At 35.7% G+C, this 23151-nt stretch overlaps 1 protein-coding gene across 1 annotated transcript in view; it reads left to right on the top strand.

Annotated features, from left to right (window-relative positions):
* NUP37 (nucleoporin 37) overlaps positions 1–22900 on the top strand; it is a 47425-nt gene extending 24525 nt beyond the window's left edge. Inside the window, exons 6-10 of the mRNA XM_003907048.4 lie at positions 10087–10177; positions 18458–18639; positions 19116–19166; positions 20864–20957; positions 21522–22900. Coding sequence (XP_003907097.1) covers positions 10087–10177; positions 18458–18639; positions 19116–19166; positions 20864–20957; positions 21522–21635 — 532 coding nt within the window. The 3' untranslated portion in view covers positions 21636–22900. The remainder of the gene's footprint in view (positions 1–10086; positions 10178–18457; positions 18640–19115; positions 19167–20863; positions 20958–21521) is intronic.
* The last annotated feature ends 251 nt before the right edge of the window (positions 22901–23151 follow it).

Genomic DNA, 23151 nt, shown 5'->3' with positions numbered 1-23151 from the left:
TAGTTTTTATATGTACAGTATCAAAGTAATTCACTGTTATGCCATGGAATGAAATAATTAATGAAGATTGCAGAAAATATCTCTTTTGAAATGTCCCTACTTTTTGGGATTTCTAAAGTTCACTCAGTCATTCAAAAGGCATATAAACTGACTAGCATCACTGGCTCTCATGTGCTAAATGTCTGTGGCACCCCAATAATCAGGACAACCAAAAATAGCCCCTTAGGTATTGGACCAACCCCTTGTTGAGGCTCATTGGTTTAGATAATAATATGTGACCAGGCACTATCCTGAGCATTTTTTATGAATTCACTCATTTAATCCTCAAACACCTTATAGGATAGGTTCTTTTAGTATTCCCCTTTTATAGCAGTCTGTCTCTTAAGTACTGAAGTATACTGTTTCTACTTTAAGATTCTCTAAGAGATTTTAGTCTTTTGGGGTTATTGAAAAAGCAAATGTTCCTATTACCTGTCCATTCTGATCAAAATCAAGCATTAGTTATAGCTTCATAAAATTGATAGAATTGTATTTAGAGTCATGTCTATAGAAGTGTTACCATCTTCTGCTGGTAAAGAACTTATCGTTTTTAAAGATACCTTTGACATCACACTCTAGTACCAATCCTTGAAATGAAGATGTTAGGTTCCTTCTTCATACCACATTAGCCCAGTTATTCAGATAAAGAAGAGGAGAAAATGCAAGCTGCCACAGAGAGCTGCATGGTATCAGTGATGCCTAAGTAACAGAGGGTTTGACTGCTGCTGAGAAACAGACTTTTCTGGAGGGTAGGGAAAGCTATTCTGGAGTAGGTTACTTTAGACTTTCACTAATAAGGTATTTTGTGGATTCGGCCATGCTTTGCTGCTGTAGAGGACATCACACAGCTTAGAAGAATACTCTGCTGGTAGTAATAGAAGAGCTTAGAAAAATGCTCTTCTGGTAGTAAAAGAATGCTTTTCTGTATGAAAAGTATGAAAAGTATATAGATACTTACTATTTCTGTATGAAAATATATATATATTTTCATTTTTCTTACAGAAAAAGTAAGTATCTATATACTTTTCTTATAGAAAAAGTAAGTATATATATACTTTTCTTACAGGAAGTATATATATACACACACACTTACAGAAAAGTATATATCTTGATGAAGAAATATGTATCTTTATGAAAAAGGTGCCATTACTGAAACAGCAAGCGTCTGAGAGATGTGTTTAATAAAAGAAATTCCCAAGTAAAGCATGGAGTTTCTAGTCATTCAGCCTCATATTCTACACCATTTTCTTTATGATCCCTCATCATGTCTACCATATGCAAATGCACTCACGTGCATATACATGTATATATAAAAATGTATATGTACACATATATACACATGTTGATACAAATACTGATGCTTTATGTGTGTGTTTGTATGTGCATATGCACAGAAAAATATAAATACTTATGTTCATAGTTATGACCTAGTGTCATTGAAAGAAGGCTAAAATTATTATGGTATTTGAGAGGTAAAGAAGTGCATATTCGTTTAGAAAAAATTATTATCTCTTCCTGCAAAAGAATGTAAAAGTGTCATTTAAGTATTTAATGGGTTAAGCTTATTATTTTTTAAAACTCACTAATACAGAACATCTCATTCCCAGTCATTGCCAAATAACAGATGTTCTTGTATATTAGAAACAGTACCATTCTGTAAGAACAAGTCAGATCAACAAGTATTTATTAAACATATTTAGTATACCCAATATTTAGTACTTCGGGTGATACAAATGAAATACAAGACCTAGCACTCACTGTAACTACAAAGGATATCAATAGTAAATCCCATCCCTCCTCCTCATCCCTCAATAATCTTTTAAAATATTAGATAAAAGTTTATGGTGAAAGAAAACTGATTTCTAGTAACCAGGGAATTTTTAGTTTAATAAAATATAGGTGTGCATATAATGTTCCATTCACTTTCTCTAAGCCATGGAATATTTGTAGTTGTCATGTTCTAACTGGGATCACTTTTTAAAAGAATGAGAGAAGGGTGGCATATAAAAAATAAAGAATAAGATATAGGAATGTAACCAAATCACTGTATAAAGGAATACTAAATTACCTAAGCTACTGACTAAGCCAGTAAAATAGTTGTTTGAAAAATGTTACAAGAGGAAAAAGGATTTTTATCAAATTTGTTCTGTGTACCACATGCAAGCTATGTGTTTTTCATATTACCTCTGTTTATGTACATTTGCAAGTCTTTAAGATCCATAATTAAGGTGAAGTGTTCTTCCTCCACCCCCACCCCAACTGAGATCACAAAATATGCAATGTACTTAATAATAGTCCTTGTGGGAAACAGAAAAAAGGAAACTGAGAGCCTTCTGAAGGCAGGCCAATGAAGCATTCTTTGGAAAGTAATCCACATCTAGGAGTGCATAAACCATGCCCGGGTACAAAGTATAATCAGAATAATTTACATGATTTATTATAGTGTTATAGTTAAAATTCAGGAAAAGTTCCCTGCTTGTCTTCTAAAACTCACTCTAATTTTTTGTAACATTTTGAATCAAGATCAGTTATTGCATAGTTCTAACAAAAGCCTTGAGAAAGGGATAAAATGGACACTTTGTGTTGAGCGTGGTAGTACTTTAGCTCCAGTGATAGAACATAGAGATTGTCTTTAAAAGAGCTCTCCAAAAATTATACTAAAACCTGTTTATCACTTTTGCAGACATTTTTAAATTCAATGCAATGAAATAGTGTGTTAATGAAAGACTGTAATAGAGTAGGAGTCAGTAAAGTGCTGAAAAAGTTTTCTAAAACTTGACATGATCATTTACTGGTAAAAATCACTCTCTAGTAGCCAATACTTTGTTCTTTTTTGTATACCCTTGTAGATGAAATACAAAACAAGTACTTAATAAAATATACCACCAAATCAGTGACTATAGTAATTTAAGCTTGCTTTAGGTGGCCCTCATGTGGTTACAGTAAGTGGATTGTAAAATGGGAATCATATCCATAAACAGTTTCCAGATTTTGAAAGACCGTTTATATGAATGATAAAGGAGTACTTTCTCTTATTGATAGCTTTAGTATTCAGCATATAGTCAAATTTTAAGTTGTAAAGTTTATCAAAATTTTTCTTGGATAAAATGAAATGCTAATATTTCCTGGGTAGTGTTACTGTTGCTTGTGTTAAGGCTTATGTTAGTTAAAGAAAAAGCCCTTCTACTCTGAATTCCTTAAAGATGAAATCATTACACATGGTCTGTTTGAAAACTAACATATGGTATTTCTTTGCAGTTGAGAGTTTAATTTTTGAAGTTTATTTTTAAATGTGACAAAATTTCTCAATTTCCATCCTTCAAAAATTTATCTGTCTGTATAAGTTAAATGAGATGTTAACAATTGTCCTCTGAGACAGCCTCAGTTTCTCACCTCTGTGATAATAAATTGTAGTTTCTGCTCAATTTGTTTACAATTACAAGAAATCAAAATGAAGGAACAGCATATAAATTGATAAGATTTTTACCCTCCCCAAAGCTTTATGAAGATGTATAATAGATTAAATTTTGTGTGGTGTAGTTTATTAGTGTTCTGTATGAAACAGGGCACCTTCTTCCTTCTCTCTCCACCCTCAAAGTACATGCAGCCTTTGTTATCAACTCTGATTTTGACTTACTATTTTCAGTTATTGAGGGGTAAGATAATAAGCATGTACAATTATCTCATTTTCACCCTCTTAAATCTTGCTCTGAAGTCAGTAAAACTTCTAATAATAATATTTTATCATTAGTACTGCTAGTACATTAAAACTACTGCTACAGCTACTACTTGCTCAGTAGTCTCAAGTTTAAAAAAAAAGAATTAATCTAATCTTATTTTCTAAATATATTTGGACACACATACTGAAAGTATCCTTTACAAAATTCTTACTTCCAACTATCCTGCTATTTTGTTGTCTCCACTTTTAAGGCTTTTGCCTAGCTGTCAAAGTTCTCCATAGTCTCAACCATAAACTGACAAAGTTTATTTACCAACTCTAACCTACCATACCCACCGAAAAGATTTGTCCATCTAATCTCTAGATGTGGGCTTTCAGTTACATGGTTCCCCACCTCTGAACTCCTTTTGCACTTAAAACCAGATATTTTAGCACTTTGCAAAATGTTTCACTTTTCTTTCTAATTGTGTACTCATTTACTAAGCAAACACACTATGGCTTACCCTACTTTGAATCATCTATAACCTGATTTAACTTAGTAATTGATTGATTGGAACTAAGAGAAAATCCTAGTTTTGCTCAGTGAAAAATCTGTTTCTTGTCTAAGAATGTTGAGGGTCCCTTTCGTGTACCAGTGACATTGTAAAGTGCCTGCTAATCCTTATAACTACATCTCTGTATTACTATTCTTTCTTTCTCATTTAATTAATCAATACACAGATTCATGTGATCCAGTCATGTCTTTTAGAAAGATTATGGTTCATATTTTTTGCTTTACCAGTTAGGGCCAAATGGATACAGATGTGTCATTTAATGTCATCCATTCCTTCTTTTGTGTTGTCAAAAACCATTTGGTAGTAGAAATTCCCTTCTGCAATGAATTCCCTAGCAAACAATGAGCTGCCAAAAATGTTAAAAATGGAGAATGAACAATTGAACAGAGTATTACCCAGAAAATTTCCTTTTGAATCCTCAGACAGAACATCTTTCTTTACTAATGTCCATTTAAAAGACCTTTGAGAATATCTAGGATATCCCCAATATGCCAACACCCAATTTATGGGACCTTTTTATTAATTAAATGGGACAATAGCATCTAAATACCATATGGTAGAGATACTTAATGTTCTGCTGAAAAGCACTCGGCCTCAAATGGAGCAATAATTATGCAATAAAATACTAAACGTAAAATAAGCATAATTCATAATCTTAGATCTGGATAGCTCTCTATCCCATCATTTTACAGCTAAATCTAAGAGTTCTATTTAGGACCACAGTGTTAGGAGGGATGGGGATGTTTATTATAATTACAGTTCAAATTGGATGAAAACTGTCATTTTATTTCACTTGAGGAGTGATGCTTTATTTACCTAGTTCCCATTTGATTTGGTCTGTATTGGCATCTTAATATGTCAGCACATAACTTTGCCATAAAAGCTTTTCCTTTTAAATTTCCCTTGCAAACATTTAAATATGTGCATATGTATATTAATATAAATCCTAGGTTTTGTCTAAGGTAATTAAACCTGATAACATTTATTATGTACTTTTATCCTTTGATAAGTGGTCTGTCATCTTTTCATATGTTTGATTATGTGTATTATGAAGGCTGTGGGGTTTTTTTTGGTTTTTGGTTTTTTTTTGAGACAGTCGCACTCTGTTTCCTGGGCTAGAGTACAGTGGCGAAATCTCAGCTTACTGCAACCTCCACCTCCCAGATTCAAGCAATTCTCCTGCCTCAGCCGCCCGAGTAGTTGGGATTACAGGCGCCTACCAGCATGCCCAGCTAATTTTTGTATTTTTAGTAGAGACAGGGTTTCACCATATTGGTCAGGCTGGTCTTGAACTCCTGACCTCAGGTGATCTGCCTGCCTCAGCCTCCCAAAGTGCTGGAATTACAGGTGTGAGCCACAGTGCCCGGCCAGCTGTGAGCTTTTAAAGCATTTCTCTTTCTGTGATGCACTACTTTCCTGAAAAGTGTGCTTCTGTGGTTATAACTGACTTTGCAATAGTAATAATTTGGAAATATTAAAACCTGAATTTTCAGATTTTGAATTTTTTTCTTTTATAGTAGAAATCCTGTTGTCTGTCATGGTCTAGACCAAAAGTTTCTTAGATAACAAAAAGTCAGTAAACTCAGGACATCATTTTAAAAGAATGCCTACCTGCCTTATTTTAATATACGACCCATGTGTATTAAAAACCATTCGCCAGTCATTAGGCCAGTGCTTTTTTTCTTAGGTTATGAGTCCATTGATTGCCTTGGGACCACTTTTTTGACATGAACCACAACCAAAATACAATGTCTTCAATGAAAATAACACTTAGAAAAGCAATCTTAATTCAGAATACATCTAGATTTTTATTTTTTTTATTTAATCTTTTAAAACTGTCACACATACCTAATTTGAGTGAGTTTTTTTTTTCTCTTTTAGAAACTTACCTTTAGTTAGTTGGCACTGACTTGGTTTCATTGAAATAGCTTTCACATTCATATTTTGTCAGTTTATATAATATTATATAATTTCATTAATAAGCATGGGTTTACATCACATACAACCAGTGGTTTGCTAAGCAAAGAAGCTATATTCCCTCTTCGTACACATATAACAAATGCACGTGTGGGCATATTAAAAAATAGCGTTCTCATTCTTGTCACTTCTATAGAGGGAAAAAAAAATCTGTCAGAGTCAGTTCAGAGAGATTCTACTGTAGACTGTGTTTACCACGTTTTAAAACTTAGGCACATTTGTCCATACATAGATACATGAAAGTAAAATGCAAAAAAAAAGATGAGAAATCTACCTTACAAAATAAGACCACCTGAAAAGCTGTACCTGTTGCCATTGATATAAATAATTGTTTAAGACTGTTTTTGTCAGAGAATGAGAGAAAGTTTTGACTTTTTCCACTGGTAATTAAATATGAGAGGGAAAAAGGAAATATGAGGTGCAGCCAACTTGGAAAGCTGTTTGATGATAACTACCTGCTAAAGTTGAATATATTTGTAAGCTGTGATCCAGCAATTCCATGCCTAGGTATGTACCCAGCAAGTGTGTGTGTGTGTGTGTGTATGTGATTGTATGTGGGTATCTATATTCATTAAAAGACATGTGCAAGAAGGCTTATAGCAGCATTCTTGGTGATGACCAAAAATTGGAAACAACCTAAATGTCTGTCAGGAGTAGAATGAATATATATGTTGTTGTGTACTGAATTAATTGAAGACTGTATAAGGCATTAAGAAAAGACAAATTACAACAACATGCAACAAATGGTGGTAAATCTCACAAAACCTAACGATGAGTAAAAGAAGTCAGACCAAGAAAACATGTAACATATGAAAATTGACATCATTTTTATGATGTTCAAAAATAGGCAAAAGTAAGCAATAACATTTGAAGTCAGAAGAGTGGGTACCTTTTGTGAGAGAGCAAAGAGGTATGACTGGAAAGGGAGCACAAGACAACTTTTGGAGCCTTGGAAATACTCTGTTTCTTGATTTAGGTGCCATTCTTTTTGAGTGTCTTCTCTTCGAATTGTACATTTAAGATTTGTGTACTTTTATTATATGTGGTATACTTCAAAAATTTTATCCAAAGAAGTGACTATCTCATGTAAGTAATATTAACTAGATAAGCTGTATAGTAAAGACACAGAAAAATGAGCTGAACTCCACAAAAGGATTTGAGAAGGGCTTAATTAAGGAATCTATCAAAAAGGAAAATAAGACTTAACAACTTAAATTGTCCCATCTGTAGCTAATTTAGTTAGGATAACTAGATTCAGCCCCGTTTGTTGTATTTTACATACTTAGTACTTGGATTGTGTAACCACTAAGAATTATTGAATAAGCATATAATTATAAACCATGAATCATTTTATCCCAATCCCTTGAAAACTAATCTCATTTTTAAGTCAGGTTTTTGTTTGTTTGTTTTCTTAAATGTCAGGCTCTGTTCAGGATAAAATACTGGTTAAAAATTAGGACGGGCGCGGTGGCTCACGCCTGTAATCCCAGCACTTTGGGAGGCTGAGGTGGATGGATCACGAGGTCAGGAGATCGAGACCATCCTGGCTAACATGGTGAAACTCCGTCTCTACTAAAAATACAAAAAAATTAGCCAGGCGTGGTGGCGGGTGCCTGTAGTCCCAGCTACTCGGGAGGCTGAGGCAGGAAAATGGCATGAACCCAGGAGGTGGAGCTTGCAGTGAGCCGAGATCAGGCCACTGCACTCCAGCCTGGGTGACAGAGCCAGACTCTGTCTCAAAAAAAAAAAAAAAAATTAGGTGAAACTTTGGTTCATTGGACAGGAATACACTTCATTAACTGACCAGTTTTTATTTAATATTTTTATCCATATTTTCTACCTCTTTTGTTTCCTTCATTTGGAAGAAAAAATCATGGAAATATTTTGGAATGTATTTACTCAATTTATATAATAGCCAACAAAACAAATACATATTAGAATAAGATCAAAAGAATGGAGGTTTTAAACCATCCTCTTACGTAACTTGCTGAATTTTCAAGACAAATTCCTACTATTTCAATAGTGGTAAAATACATGCTAGCGCAACACTTTATTTTGCAGAAGGCAATAGAGAAGAAATACTTAATCAGTTGCCATAATTAATCATCTAATTCGTCGTGGGGAGTGAAACACAGATGCATAAAGCCTTGCTAAATGTGATTTCTCTCTTCAATTAAATTGTAGTTGTTTCCCTTGTATAATAAATACAGATGAAAAGTATTGATTTGGCAAGAGAACAGTATGCTTCTAAATTGTTTAATCATTAAGATAATCATTTTGAAAAACATCTATGTTCATTTATATGTAACTATGATATTTTAATATTCAGAGACCCAATAATTTCTACAAGGAAGAAGAATATTTGAAATAATGTGTTTTGGCACAGAATAGTAGCATTGTCCAATATATATTCTGCTTTCTGTGAAATAAATTTTTGCCTACACATTGAAAATAAATTCCTGAAATTGGCTAAATCTGTTTTATTGGTCTCTAATGAGATATGAACTATAAAACCTAGAAGAAAAATTCCAATGAATGAGTTCAGTTCTTTTTTTATTGTTGGTTTTTTGCTGTTGCTGTTGTTGTTGTTTTGAGACAGGGTCCCTGTCACCCAGGCTGGAGTGCAGAGGTGCAAACGTGGCACACTGCAGCCTCCACCTCCTGTGCTCAAGCAATCCTCCCACGTCAGCCTGCCATTTCAGCCTCCCGAGTAATAGCTGGGGCTACAGGTGTGCACCACTGCGCCTGGCCAATTCTTGTATGTTTTGTAGAGGCGAAGTTTCACTGTATTTGCCAGGCTGGTCTTGAACTCCTGGGCTCAAGTGATCCTTCTGTCTCAGCCTCCCAAAGTGCTGGGATTACAGGCATGAGCCATGTCACTCAGTCAAGTTCAGTTCTTAAGGATCAGAATTGTATGTGCACTTTGCCAGCCTCTCACCGACTTCTGTCACCTGCTGTACTCTGTGCCACTCTCTGTGCCAGTGCAAGGTAACAGTGGCTGAATATGGAGAATGAGCAGTGGGTGAGGGATAGCATTTTCACAACATAGTGCCATGACTGAGGTTTCTGAGTCTTGATCTCCCTCTGCGATGATAAAGCAATTGAAGTGGAGAGCCATGTTGGTGGGTAACCTGGTCCTTATTACTGTGGATTTGTTACTATTGAGGAAAGAGAGAACAGCAAGAACCAAATGCCTCTTCTTTCACCCCAGCTTTAATCATCAACCATGGCCAGCTTGGGGAGAGAAAACTGAAAAAATAAGCCAAATTACAAAAGGTATAAATAGGAAGTAGCCACTGGATTGGAATCCTAAAGGTAGAAGGAATAAACAATATGGAAGATGGCCATGTTGCTACATTTACATAACTTCATATTAGCTTCTTTGTATGTTGTTTTGAAAATAAAAATACTCAGCGTGCATGTGTGTGTGTGTTTGTAAGCACCTCAGTAGTAATTATTGTCAATTGAAATGACTACTGAAGTAGTCAGACAACCTGATTAGTGACCTAGAAACCTCAAGATTTTGCCCACAAAATAAAGAGTATATAAATAATTTAATTTGATTACCATGTAACAGTGTTGCTGTGATAGATTAATTAGAGGGAAAATGTGTGTGACTCTTTTGTCTATGATTGAGTATGGTAAAATTTAAATTATTCATACTACTTTCATATTATTTAAAAGTGGTGTTATAATTTTCTTTAAAAGATATACATTAAATACAAATGTCTGCCTTATAATCTGTAGTTAATAGCTTTGAATAAATTCATGGAAATTTAATTTTTTAGTAATGATATATCAAGAACAATTAACATTATACTGTTATTCTTCTGTTAGGATTTGGAACTTGGAAGGCGTGCAAACAGCTCATTTTGTTCTGCATTCTCCTGGCATGAGTGTATGCTGGCATCCTGAGGAGACTTTTAAGGTTATTGTTTATAATTTAACTCTCTTATCAAATTGAAAAGACATATAGAGATATAAGACATCACATACATCGAGGAGAAAGAGCAATGATTTTTCCCATCTCAGAGGTACTAATCAGCACAAATGCATTTGGATTGTACTAATCAGCAAAAATGTATTTGGGTCAGTCTAGAAACCTGTACTGTAGAAGTTTCTCTATAATTGTTAAGATTTTTATTTGGCAGCCATCATCCATAATTGGCATTTATTCAAACTACACTTTTCCTGATCTTTAGTGGATGTCAGTGTAAAAACTGGTGTTCCAACAATCTAGTAGCAGTAGGCAGGGATTTTTTTTGTTTTGGTTTTTCTTTTGTTTTTGCTTTTGTTTTTTTAAACAGGGTCTCTCTCTGTCACCCAGGTTGGAGTGCAGTGGTGTGATCTTGGCTCATTGCAGCCTCTGCCTCCGAGGCTCAAGCAATCCTCTCACCTCAGCCTCCTGAATGGCTGGGACTGTAGGCACGTACCACCACACCTGGCTAATTTTTTTGTATTTTTGGTAGGGCTGGGGTTTTGCCATATTACCCAGGGTGCTCTCAAACTCCTGAGCTCAGATGATCCACTCACATCAGCCTCACAAAATGCTGGGACTACAGGCATGAGCCACCATACCTGGCCCAGTAGGCAGTTGTTTTTTTTTTTTTTTTTTAAGTTACATCATCCACCCTGGTGAGCCCTAGTGTGAACAAACATTAGTGGACGAAGGCAAATTTGTCTTAGCTACAGTAGTGTTCAATTCCTATTCAAGATAGAGCTTTCTAAAACACTAAAAATACACTACAAGTTCTTATTATCAACTACCCTTAATGCTGATTCACTGGGAAGATAGGAGCCATTAAACAAGAATTCTCTCATTTGCCAGTGTCTTCTCTTCATCATCACTGTAGTTATTGTATGTTTCCCTAGAATCTGAGAAGTTACTACAGTCATCTTTCTTAAAGTTAATTCTTCATCTGTTCTCTAAAGTTCATGGCAGTTCCTTAGACTCCCACAGTCCTCTAATGTCTTCATACTTCTTTTTTTTTTTGGGAGACAGAGCCTGGCTGTCACCCAGGCTGGAGTGCAGTGGCACAACCAACTGACCTTTAATCTGGTAGTTACCAAGCATGGCCAACTTGGGATCATGCTTGATATTTCATTTCCAGTAACTCTAGCATTCGTCATTCACTGCAACCTTCGTGTTCCGGACTCAGGTGATCCTCCTGTCTCAGCCTCCCAAGGTGCTGGGACTACAGGCATGCACCACTACACCCGGCTAATTTTTGTATTTTTTGTAGAGACAGAGTTTCACCATGTTACCCAAGCTAGTTTCAAACTCCTTGTCTCAAGCGATCTGCCCTCCTCGGCCTCCCAAATTGCTGGGACTACAGTTGTGAGCCACCGCACTGGCCGTCTTCATGCTTGTTCTCTGTCGACTCTGTTCCGTCCTCAAGTTTGCATGAGAAGATAAGTTTCACTAATCATAACAAGCACGTAGTGCTTAAATATGACAGGTCCATAGTCAGCATTTCATTATGTTAGCTTATTTAGTCCTCATGGTAACATGAGATAGGCACTGTGATTATCCCCATTTTACAGATAAGGAAACCAAGGTGCAGAGAAATTAAATAAATTATCCAAGGTCACACAGCTAGTAAGTGGAAGAATTGGCATTTGAACTCATGCCTCCCAGCTCCATAGATCTTACTCTTAAAAATTCCCTTTTTCCACCTCCCCTTTAAATTTTAAACTATCTTCATCACACCTTTTATTTCTGAATGTTTGAATCCATCACTTGTACCTTTTAACTTCATTTTTTCTTTTCCCATCCTTTGGCCTAACACCGTAATCTCAGTCAGTCTCCACTATTCTCTCAGAAGGTACCAGGGATATTTTCAACACATCCCATGGCCTTTTCCTTCATTCTTATTCTCCAGCCAGTGTTTTACACTGCTGATCACCTCCTTCTTGCAATGCTAGTTTGATTTTTAAAGCCACATTATCTAAGTCCTTTTGAGCAACTTTGCATATATGTTCCCTTTTTCTTTATACTCTGCCAACTTTTCTTTCACCATATGTGAATTGCTTCAAGGGTTAATTCTCACTACACTGTACCCTTTATTGTAATAGGGAATAAAAGAATGAATAAAGTCCCTGCTTTTAAGTTGTATACTGATGTATAAGGAAGAAAAACATGTAAATACAGCAACACAAATAAGTTTTAGAATCAAAAAATCTATTAAGTAGAATGATGACATAAAGAAGGATTAACCAAATCTTCTCACAGCTTTCACAGAGGAGATAATCCCCAGACTGTGTGTAAGTGTGTTCTCTGAACCCTGGGATTTCATAGAAATTTGTTTCAGGCCCATTGAGTCTTTTCATCAGTAGAATTATACTCTGCATATGTGCATGAGTGAAATGTTCTAACTTATTAAATTGATAGGTTTATTTCTGAGTCCAGTTCCTAAATTTTGTTTTATGCCTACATTTCTCCCCAAGAGCAGTGAATCTACTTAAATTAAAACACAGTCACAGTTTCTACCAAAATGTTAATATCACCACATATAACTACAATAAACTGCTTTGTAAAAACTATGACCTGCATGACAAATGAGAACATTTATTATAACTTCTATCCCAAAACTTACATCTTAATGCTTAATTTCTTGCTGTTATTTTTATCTTTCTTCCATATGCTTTAACTTAATTTCTGTTTTTCTCCTACTTATCATTAAAATTTCACCTTACCCCATCTCCTTTCTTTTATGATGTTTCCATGACTTCAGAATGTTTGAAAGTCCCTGTTCTAAATCACATAAACTCAGAATCCTAAAATTACCTTTAATTCCTTCTTTCCCTATACACAAACTATTCCAGATCTTTTAATTTTTCCTTCATTTTCACTAACTCTAGCATTCTTCTCTTCATTAAGGTGCATTCTCCCACTTTCTGTTCTCACGCCTAACTTGCCAAGCCTTAGCTTGTTTCTAAAGTCCGTGGTTCTTTACTCTTTGATTCTTCTTGCCTACTGGACTAAGAGTCTTAGAATATCAGTTTCATCCTATCACTGCTAAACTCAGACACCTGAAATACAGAGACGTGGTTAAGAGTGTGGATTCTTCATTTAACTGCCTGGAGTCAGATCCCAGTTTCACCACTTACTAGCTATGTGATCTCTGACAAGTTACTTAAACTTTCTCTCACTGTCTTCACCTCATCTTATAAAATGGATATATAAGATTAAATGTGCTAACGTGTAAAATCCTTTAAAAAGCACATAGTAAGTACTCAGTCAATTTTAGCTACTGGTCATTGTTGATACTATCATTGCAGTGGTAACAAGCCCAATCGCTTTCAGTGCTCTGCCATTCGTTTTCAGTGCTCTACAATCATTTCAGTGCTCTGCAAGCCCAGAATTGTTGGCCTCTTATGCTTGGCCTTGATGAAAATAAGGCAGCTAGAGAAGAGAGAGATGAGTTCTTGATTACCTATCTCATAGAATGCTTATGAAAATCCCAAGAGATATAAACCACAAAAAAACCATGAAATCAGGAGAACACAAAACAAATGGCTAGAATTTAATAGTAAAATATATAAAAGTCAAGAGACCTCCAAAAACTAAGCTCCCAAATCCAATAAGCCTCAATAGGAGCTAGGATTTCAATGCATACTAATAACAGGACCAAGGATTTAGGATGTCACAGGATCAAATAATTGGGACTGAGGACATCTCAGTCTCTACCCTAAGAAAAAAGAGGTTAAAGAGTAGCTAAATGTGGCCGGGAGCAGTGGCTCACACCAGTAATCCCAACACTTTGGGAGTCCGAGACAAGTGGATCACTTGAGTTCAGTAGTTGGAGACCAGCCTGGGCAACATGGTGAAACCTCATCTCTACTAAAAATGCAAACATTAGCCAGGTGTGGTGGTGCTTGACTGTAGTCTCAGCTACTCTGGAGGCTTAGGTGGGAGGATTGCTCATGCCAGGGAGGTCAAGGGTACAGTGAGCACTTCAGCCTGGGCAACAGAATGAGACTCTGTCTCAAAAAAAAAAAATAGCTAAATGAAATAGATTTAACATTTGTTGAATGCTTCCTGTTTGCCAGGAACTGTACTAAGTACTTGACATGTATTCTCATTTAATCCCCACAAAACACTACAGGGACAGTACTAGTATTCTGTTTTGTAGATGAGAAAACCGAAGCACCAAAAGGTAAAGCATTTTGCCCAAAGTCACACAGTGACAGATTTGAACTCAATCTGGTTCAAATATGACAATGTTCTATGCCACTTAAAGTATTTCCCCCTTGGAAATTCACAGTGCATGGTGTTGTTTATAGTTCTGAAAATTCCTAAAGGAAAAAATCCCCATGTGCCATTTTTAGATTCAGCTACTCCCAAACTCACTTAGTTTTTCTACCCTATCTGTTCTTTCACCCAAAAAAAGATTTATTGTCATAATTGAGCACAGTTATGCAGACAGCAAATAACAAAAATTTTGTGTTAGAAGTGAGTTTTTAATTTGACTTTAACCTATAATAGCCAGTGTTTGTTGAGTGCCTGCTTTGTGCCAAAACAGTTCTAAGTGCTTTATATTTACTAACTCCTGCCGTTCTCCCAATAGTCCTATCAAGTAGATACTCTTATTAGTCCCTTCTTAGTGATAAGAACCTGAAACACAGAAAGGTAAGCAGTTTGCCCAAGATCTTACAGCTCCTGAAGGCGGAGCTGGGCCCCATCCAAGCAGTCTGGCTATAGAGGCTGCACACCTGCTTACCATGCTTTACTGCTCCTAGTACCTTCGGACCAGGCTCAGGTAGTCTTAGCCCTTCCATAGTCCATAAGTCATACCTGAAATTCGCAAGATCTTTCAAGTCACTCTCAAAATATCAAATATTTTTACTAGGTCTTGGTAAATCTTCCTCGTTCTCTTACCTTTTCTGATCCTTCCCCACTCCAGACTATAGCACACTAGACCACTCACCAGTCTTCAGCAGCCTAGCCTTGTAGCAAGGAACATGTGTGCACTGTAGTTAAACAGACTTGAATTCAAATCCAGGCTCCATCATGGGCTAGGGTTGATACCTTGAACAAATCACATGAATCACTTTGAGCCACAGTCTCATCTGAAAAATGGGATTAACAATAGTAGTTTCCTCATACAGTAGCTTAGGGGATTAAATAAAGCAGACATGTAAAGCTCTCACCTCAGTGTTGTACTTGTTTTTGTTGTATGTTTGTCATTGACTTCATTGTATTTATTGTTAGTAGCATTAGTATTATCTTAACATTTGCCTGTTCTTAAAGAATCATTTCTGTTTTCTGTTTGTTTTGTTTTTGAGGCAGGGTCTCACTCTGTGGCCCAAGCTGGAGGCAGCATAGTTCACTGCAGTTTCTATTTCCCAGGCCCAGGTGATCCTCCTGCCTCAGCCTCCTGAGTGTCTGGGACTACAAGCACTTGCCACCTCGCCTGGCTAATAAAAATAATTTCAAATTCCACTTCTTCTAAGAATACTGTAATTCCAAACCTTGTCTGTATTCTGGAATAATTCCTTTTTGTACTCTAGAGCATTTTGCCTTAAATTATTGTCCGATTTTTTCATAATTCTCTTTTCTAGATAGAAAGTTTCTTGAGATCAAGGAATATGTCCTTTATCTTTGACTTCTGTTGGAATTAATATAGTGTTTTGTGTATGTTTGTATATAGTAGATCTTCATTATTCACAGATTTTGCATATTTGAATTTCCCTCCTCACTAAACTTTATTTGTAACCCCAAAATCAATACTCAAAGCACTTCCTTAGTCACAGACATACGCAGGGAGCACAGAACAACAAAAGGTTTGAGTCAGCTTATGTGCACTTGCTCAGCTTAGGTTGAACAAGGTGAGCTCTGGCTTCTTATTTTAGCTTTCATACTGTAAATAGGTGTCTTTTCCTCATCAGTTTAGTGCCACATTTTTTAACATTTTTGTACTTTTTGTGGGTAATTTTACTGTGTAAAATTTTGCTGTGTAAAATCATCCCCAAGCACAGTAATGTAGTGCTGTCTAGTGTTCTAAGTGCAAGAAGGCTGTGATGTGCCTTATGAAGAAAATAAATATGTTAGGTAAGGTTTGTTTAGGCATGAGTTATAGCGCTGTTCATGGTGAGGTCTATATTAGTGAATCAGTATATATTAAGATATCTTTAAAAAGAAACACAATTTTTAAAAGCTACATATTGATCAGTCATCAAAAAGGTTGTGACCACAGGCTGGCAGGGAACCTAACTGTGTATTTCTCTAATGGTTCAGTATTCACTAATTGAGTGTTTGCAGCAACTTTATAACAACAAACTACCCTGAATAATTGACTATCCGTATGTGTGTATAAAATAGATGCTCAGTAAAAGCCTGTTAGATGAATAGTAGAATAAATGATGTTTTATGTGTTTAGGAAAGTACAAAAGTACATTCTTAAAGAACAATCACATTTTAGCCATACAGTAACTTTTTGACTCTGATATAATTATCCTCCATTTTACAGATAGGAAAGCTAACTCCAGGTTACTCAACAGATTAAATGGTACAGCTTAGGATTTTTGATGCCAAATCCCACATTCTTACCAATCCACCCCTACTACTTTACACCCTCAAGGATTTTTCAACTAAATAGAACCAGAATTAAAAGAACACTGTTTAAAAGTAAGAACTTTACAGAGATGTAGAGAGTGGAAAAGCATTTTATTCAGGCATCAACTATTCATGCACTTAGATACTTATAGCAATCTCATACCTTATCTCCCACAAATGGGTATACCAATGCCATGCTTCCTTGAGATTAAGAAAAATTTTTTCACATTTTATTATTTTGTAAAATTGGAATTCACATTATAATTAATTTGTGCATTTGATAAAGTATTTCACACATAAAACTTATCAATGTATTAAACATCTTAAGTCAATGGTATCTTAGAATAAAGGAAATAGTGAAGTAATAGCTACTATTTTTTGAGTGGGTGGCTACTATTTGTCAAGCATTACATTGAGGTACTTTACACACATTACTATTTAATAATCACAACAATCCTGTAGCCATTCTTATCCTCCCATCTCCATTTTAGAAATGAGAAAGCTGCCAGTCACATGGCAGTCACTCAGCTTATAAGTGAAGGAAGCGGCCTGTCTGTGCTCTTTAACTCTGCTGCCCTGCCTTCCATTCTAGAAACAAACTTGAGTTGCGTAAGTATGCGTAACACATAAATGTCTGTCTCTCTTGAGAGATACATACTTAGGTATTCTTTCTAGACAACATAACTAACTTACTTAAAAGTAACTTTTCGCAGAAGGAATTGTTAAATTGATCTCTTCTTAGTGACCATACATCATCACTTAAAATTCTACCAAATCTCGAACCTTCTTTTAAAAAAAAAAAAAAAAAAAAAGATGGAGTTTCGCTCTTGTTGCCCCGGCTGGAGTGCTGTGGCGCGATCTCGGCTCACTGCAACCTCTGCCTCCCGGGTTCAAGCAGTTCTCCCGCCTCAGCCTCTTTAGTAGCTAGGATTGTGCCAGACTTGTGCCACCACACCCAGCTATTTTTTTTTTTTTTTTTTTTTTTTTTTAGTGTAGGCGGGGTTTCACCATGTTGGCTAGGCTGATCTCAAACTCCTGACCTCAAGTGATCTGCCAGCCTCAGCCTCCCAAAGTGCTGGGATTACAGGTGTGAGCCACCACACCCAGCCAAATCTTGAATCGTTTATCTTGCCAGTTTTCTCTAAGGTTTTTTATATTCTGTGGAGATTTTTACATAGCCTCTTACTTCCTTTATATTTGATCTGCCATCTGTAATATAGGTTGAAGATCCTTATCTGACATTCTTGGAACTAGAAGGGTTTCAGATTTTGGAATTTTTTGCATTTTGTAATATTTGCATATACATGAGAAATCTTGGGAATGGGAGCCAAGTCTTGATATTCGCTTATGTTTCCTGTATACCTTATACACATGACCTGAAGATAATTTTATATAACTTTTTAAAATAATTTTGTGCATGAAACAAAGTTTGTGTTAAGTGCTTATATGTGGAATTTTTCACTTGTGGCATCATGTTGGCACTCAAAAAGTTTTCGTTTTTGGAGCATTGCAGATTTTCAGATGAGGAATGCTCAACCTGTATATTGCAAGTGTTTACATTTTACTGTACAACAGTGAATCTCTGCTGATACTTCAGGTATAGTTAGTGAGATAAGTGATTGAGTTTCTTTTTATTTTTCTGTCTTACAGCTAATGGTTGCAGAGAAGAATGGAACAATCCGATTTTATGATCTTTTGGCCCAACAGGCTATTTTATCTCTTGAATCAGAACAAGTGCCATTAATGTCAGCACACTGGTGCTTAAAAAACACCTTCAAAGTTGGAGCCGTTGCAGGAAATGATTGGTTAATTTGGGATATTACTCGGTCCAGGTACTTTCTTGATATGTTTGTCCATTACAGAAAAAAAAAAAAGGCAGTAACTATTGCTAAATGATCCACTCGTCCATCCTGTTATACCTGAGACTACACTGTCAAGCGAAAACAAGTCTCTCCTATAGAAGGCCAGAGCTATGGATTTTTACATAACATAAAGTTGCTATCCAGATTTACTCTGGGAGTAACCCAGAAAGGACAGTGCAAAAGAGGAAATCTTGGATCTGTGCAATGTTTACTTATATTGGAAAATAAGAAAAACACCGACCCTGTTGCATGATGGTTCTCTGCAGTGGTTCTAAGTCATGTCTTTGTTGTATTTCATCTGTTTTAACTGATTGCTTGTTTAGGATTTATTATAGTGTAAACACATTGGACATTCTGTCCTATAAAGAGAAGATACCGTTTAAACCTTAAGTTCACCCACTTGAGTCTAACACATAATTCATAAAATGCAAAATATTATCTTTTAGTTATCCTCAAAATAAGAGACCTGTTCACATGGATCGAGCCTGCTTATTCAGGTAATGTACCATTTTTGTCAGAGCTGTGATTTGATCTTTTGATGTCGTGCTGTGCCACCACTGGGATACTTTTGTAGTTCTCTTCTTTGCACTGAGTTTTTTTTTTCCCTGATTACAACTAAGTCATCGATTGTGTCTTTTGGTCTAGACAAGGAGTTGATTTGTTTTCCAAATATTTTCTTTACACAGAAAAACATGTAACCACTCCACCACTACCACCCCAACAATTTGGAATATATTATGCTTCCTGATTGTTCTGTGCTGTTAAGGATGTAAATGTAGGGGAGCCCATATTCATGTATATAAACTTTATTATTGTGTGTTAAATGAAACCATGCTAGATAGTATATCTCTGCGATGTGTTTTTGCTTTTCACTTAACATACATGTCTACCTTGTTCTTTTTCATAATACTCCATTGTATCGTGTGGTCATTAAGCTATTATTTCTGCTTTTTAAGGAACAGCAAAACTAAATGAGAGACTAAAACCAGTGAAATTTTATTATATGCTATATTCCAATATATTGGGGATATAAAATATCCTCAATAAAGTTGTAGAACTTAGAGATACCATTGTTGAGAATAAAATACATTCGACTAAATGTAAGAATGCCGTGGATCATAAGAGATATCCTGACTTCAGAGATGTGTGAACAAATATACACCAATGAGCGAGTATACATCATTTTTAAAATCAATGAGCTATGGTACTTATAAGTCTAGAGGAGGTAGTCTCAGGGCTTGTTTAGCAGCTCATCACTGTCATCAAGAGCTCAGACCCTTTTCATCCTTTCCCTCTGCTATTCTCAATGGCAAGGATTTGGGACTTGTTGCTTCATAGTCACAAGATGGCTATGAGAGTTCCAGGCATAAGAGATGTACTCCATTTGCCAAAGAATTAAACAAAAAAAAAGTAAGAGGAGAAGAAGGAACCCTCTCCTTTTATGGGAGATTGCTATGACTGCCTTAAACTAATTATGTCTAATCCCCTAGGGTTGGACACACTGTGCCCTGAACAAAGTTGGGGTTCAGTTAGCATAGAAAATGGGCAGAATGACTGTCGTATTTGATACCTTATTTGTGTCTTCTACCACACTGTTACCCCTTTGGTTGTGAAAAAAAGGATTGTATTAACCTTGTGTGACTTTGGAACTTAATGAAATGACACAAAATAAGCACTTCATAAATACTTAAAAGTATGAGAAAATATTTATGGAATATTTTCCTCGAATTCCCAGTCTAATTGTAAAGACACATTAACAAATTTAGCATTATTAAAATCACTGGTTTTATACAAAAAGAAACCTGTTTCTGGCTAGGTGCTATGGCTCACACCTATAATCCCAGCACTTCAGGAGACCAAGGCAGGAGGATCACTTGAGGCCAGGACTTTGAGATCTACCTGGGCAAGATAGCAAGACCCGATTTCTACCAAAAAAAAAAAAAAAATTAAAACTTACCTGGGCATCATGGTACACACCTGTAGTCCCAACTGCTAGGGAGTCTGAGGTGGGAAGATCACTTGAGCCCAGGAATTTGAGGCTACAGTGAGTTTTGTTAGCACTTCTGCACTCCAGCCTGGGTGACAGAGCAAGACTCTGTCTCTTAAAAAAAAGAAAAAGAAAAAACCCGCTTTAGAAAAGCTTGTCGTTGTCTATAGGATACAATACTTAATTTTATGCGTCCTTGTTTCACAGGTGGTCCACAATTAGTGAAAATCTGTTTGCAACCACTGGTTATCCTGGCAAAATGGCAAGCCAGTTTCAAATTCATCATTTAGGACACCCTCAGGTAATGTGGAAATGTTTTATAACATATGTGCTTTTCTTAATTTGTGTTTTTGACTTTTCCACTCATAGCCCCAAATTTGTAATTTGTTAACTAAAGACATTTATGTTTGTTATCTGCTTAAATTGCAAGAAAAGGTGGTTCATTTGTTTTTGTTCTTTATGTGTGTGTGTGTGTGTGTGTGTGTGTGTTGTTTTTTTTTTTTTTTTTGATGTTTGCATTACCAGTGACAACAGGTTTTTTTGGCCAATATTCATGTAAGAAGCTTTTTATTCTTCTGTCACTTTTATATTTTCTTCTTTATTTAAATACATTAATTTTGCTTGTTTGGTTGGTGTAGACTGCAAAAATGGAGTCTGGATTGTACCAGTTATTCATACATGGATTGTATCCCATGTTCCAGCTGCATATCAATAATGTGTATTTCACCTGTAAGGGGGCATATTTTTAAATTTTGTTTCTGCTACAAAGATAAATTATCAATGCATTTTGTATTTTTGCAAGTCATTTTTATTTATTAATTTTGGGGACTTACTGTGCTTCTTTAATTCTTCACATATTTTATAGCCCATCCTCATGGGTTCTGTAGCTGTTGGATCTGGCCTGTCCTGGCATCGAACTCTCCCTCTGTGTGTAATTGGAGGAGACCACAAGCTGTTGTTTTGGGTGACTGAAGTATAAAGTTTTCTTTGTACCTTAGATTCACAAACTTTGTATTTTTAGTACATATTTTGAAGAATTTCTATAGTACATATTTTGAAGAATTTTTATATCAAATATACCATATACTTTAGAAAATGTCTTAGTTGCTTTTATTAAATAAAATGTGAATGATTTGAAAAATTATTTTCTACTCTGTGTGTGTGTGTGTATATATATATTTTGTTTTTAATAATCTTATAAAATCATATATTGATTCAGCAACTGACCTCCAGAGAAGAGATGACCAAGGAAAAATAATGCTTTTGAGTTTGTCAGAAAAGAAATATTTAAAGTGTACCTATTTTCTGTACTTTGAGTGTATGCTGTTTTTCTAATTCTCAGGGACACATTTATCAAGAGAAAAAAAGGCCAGGTGCAATGGCTCACACTTGTAATCCCAACTCTTTGGGAGGCCGAAGGGAGTGGATCACTTGAGGGCAGGAGTTCAAGACCAACCTGGCCAACATGGTGAAACCCTATCTCTACTAAAAAAATAAAAATTAAAAAATTAGCCAAGCATGGTTTGGAAGACTGAGGCAGGAGAATCACTTGAACCTGGAAGGCAGAGGTTACGGTGAGCCAAGATCGTGCCACTTCACTGCAGCCTGGGCGACAGAGCAAGACTATCTCAAAAGAAAAAAAAAAATCAAAGGAGAAAAAAATATCTTAGGGTACTCCGGAAGTGGTTGTTGAGTGTGTGTGTGTGTGTATATATATATATATGTGTGTGCGTGTGTGTGTGTATACTCAATGTAAAAAATGGTTTTCAGTTTCTTAAATATGTAATTATATTACTTAACCCTGTTTATTATATGCAGATTCCTTTGGACTAGGTGTTTTAAGAGTCTTAGAACATGTGGTATATGGGATCAAAATGACTTCTAGTGTATCCCTTTAACAGCCTCCTTTTTATGAATCTTCACTGTTCTTACCTAGAAACTTAAGTGTTTTTGAGATGGGACCTATTGGCAATGGAACCATGTTCACCCTCTCAAAGATCATTAAAATCAACATTATCTAAGACAGCTGTATCACATTTTGGGGATACATCATGGTACAGTCAGAAGGATATAAAATTATGGTTCTGCTTGTCAGTCACATACAGAATTCAATACATTTTGACAAACTGCCCATTCCTGCAAGTTAATACCCTCTTTGAAGCTTCACTTCCTCTTGTAAAGTACCCGTAGAAATCATTGTTTTGTGGAGTTGCTGTGAAGATTAAATAAAGGTGAATGAAAGTACCTAGTATGTGTCTGTCACACGGTTCAGAGATGTATAGAAATTATTTATTTCAGAGATGAGTAGGTCTTATTTTTGAGGTTTTAGAGATTTATGTTTAATGCCAGTAAATATTTTTTACTGCAGTTTTCTATTCGTAAGGTGTCTTAAAATAATTATAGAATCAAGAACATGATATTTTTAAGAGATAGGAGAATGTTCCAGGTAATTAAAAGAAAGAATTCGGTGAAATTTTATAATATGTAGATGTTTG

Source organism: Papio anubis, chromosome 9, assembly GCF_008728515.1.
Source record: "Papio anubis isolate 15944 chromosome 9, Panubis1.0, whole genome shotgun sequence".
Lineage (NCBI taxonomy): Eukaryota > Metazoa > Chordata > Mammalia > Primates > Cercopithecidae > Papio > Papio anubis.
This window is presented reverse-complemented; position numbering and strand designations above follow the sequence as displayed.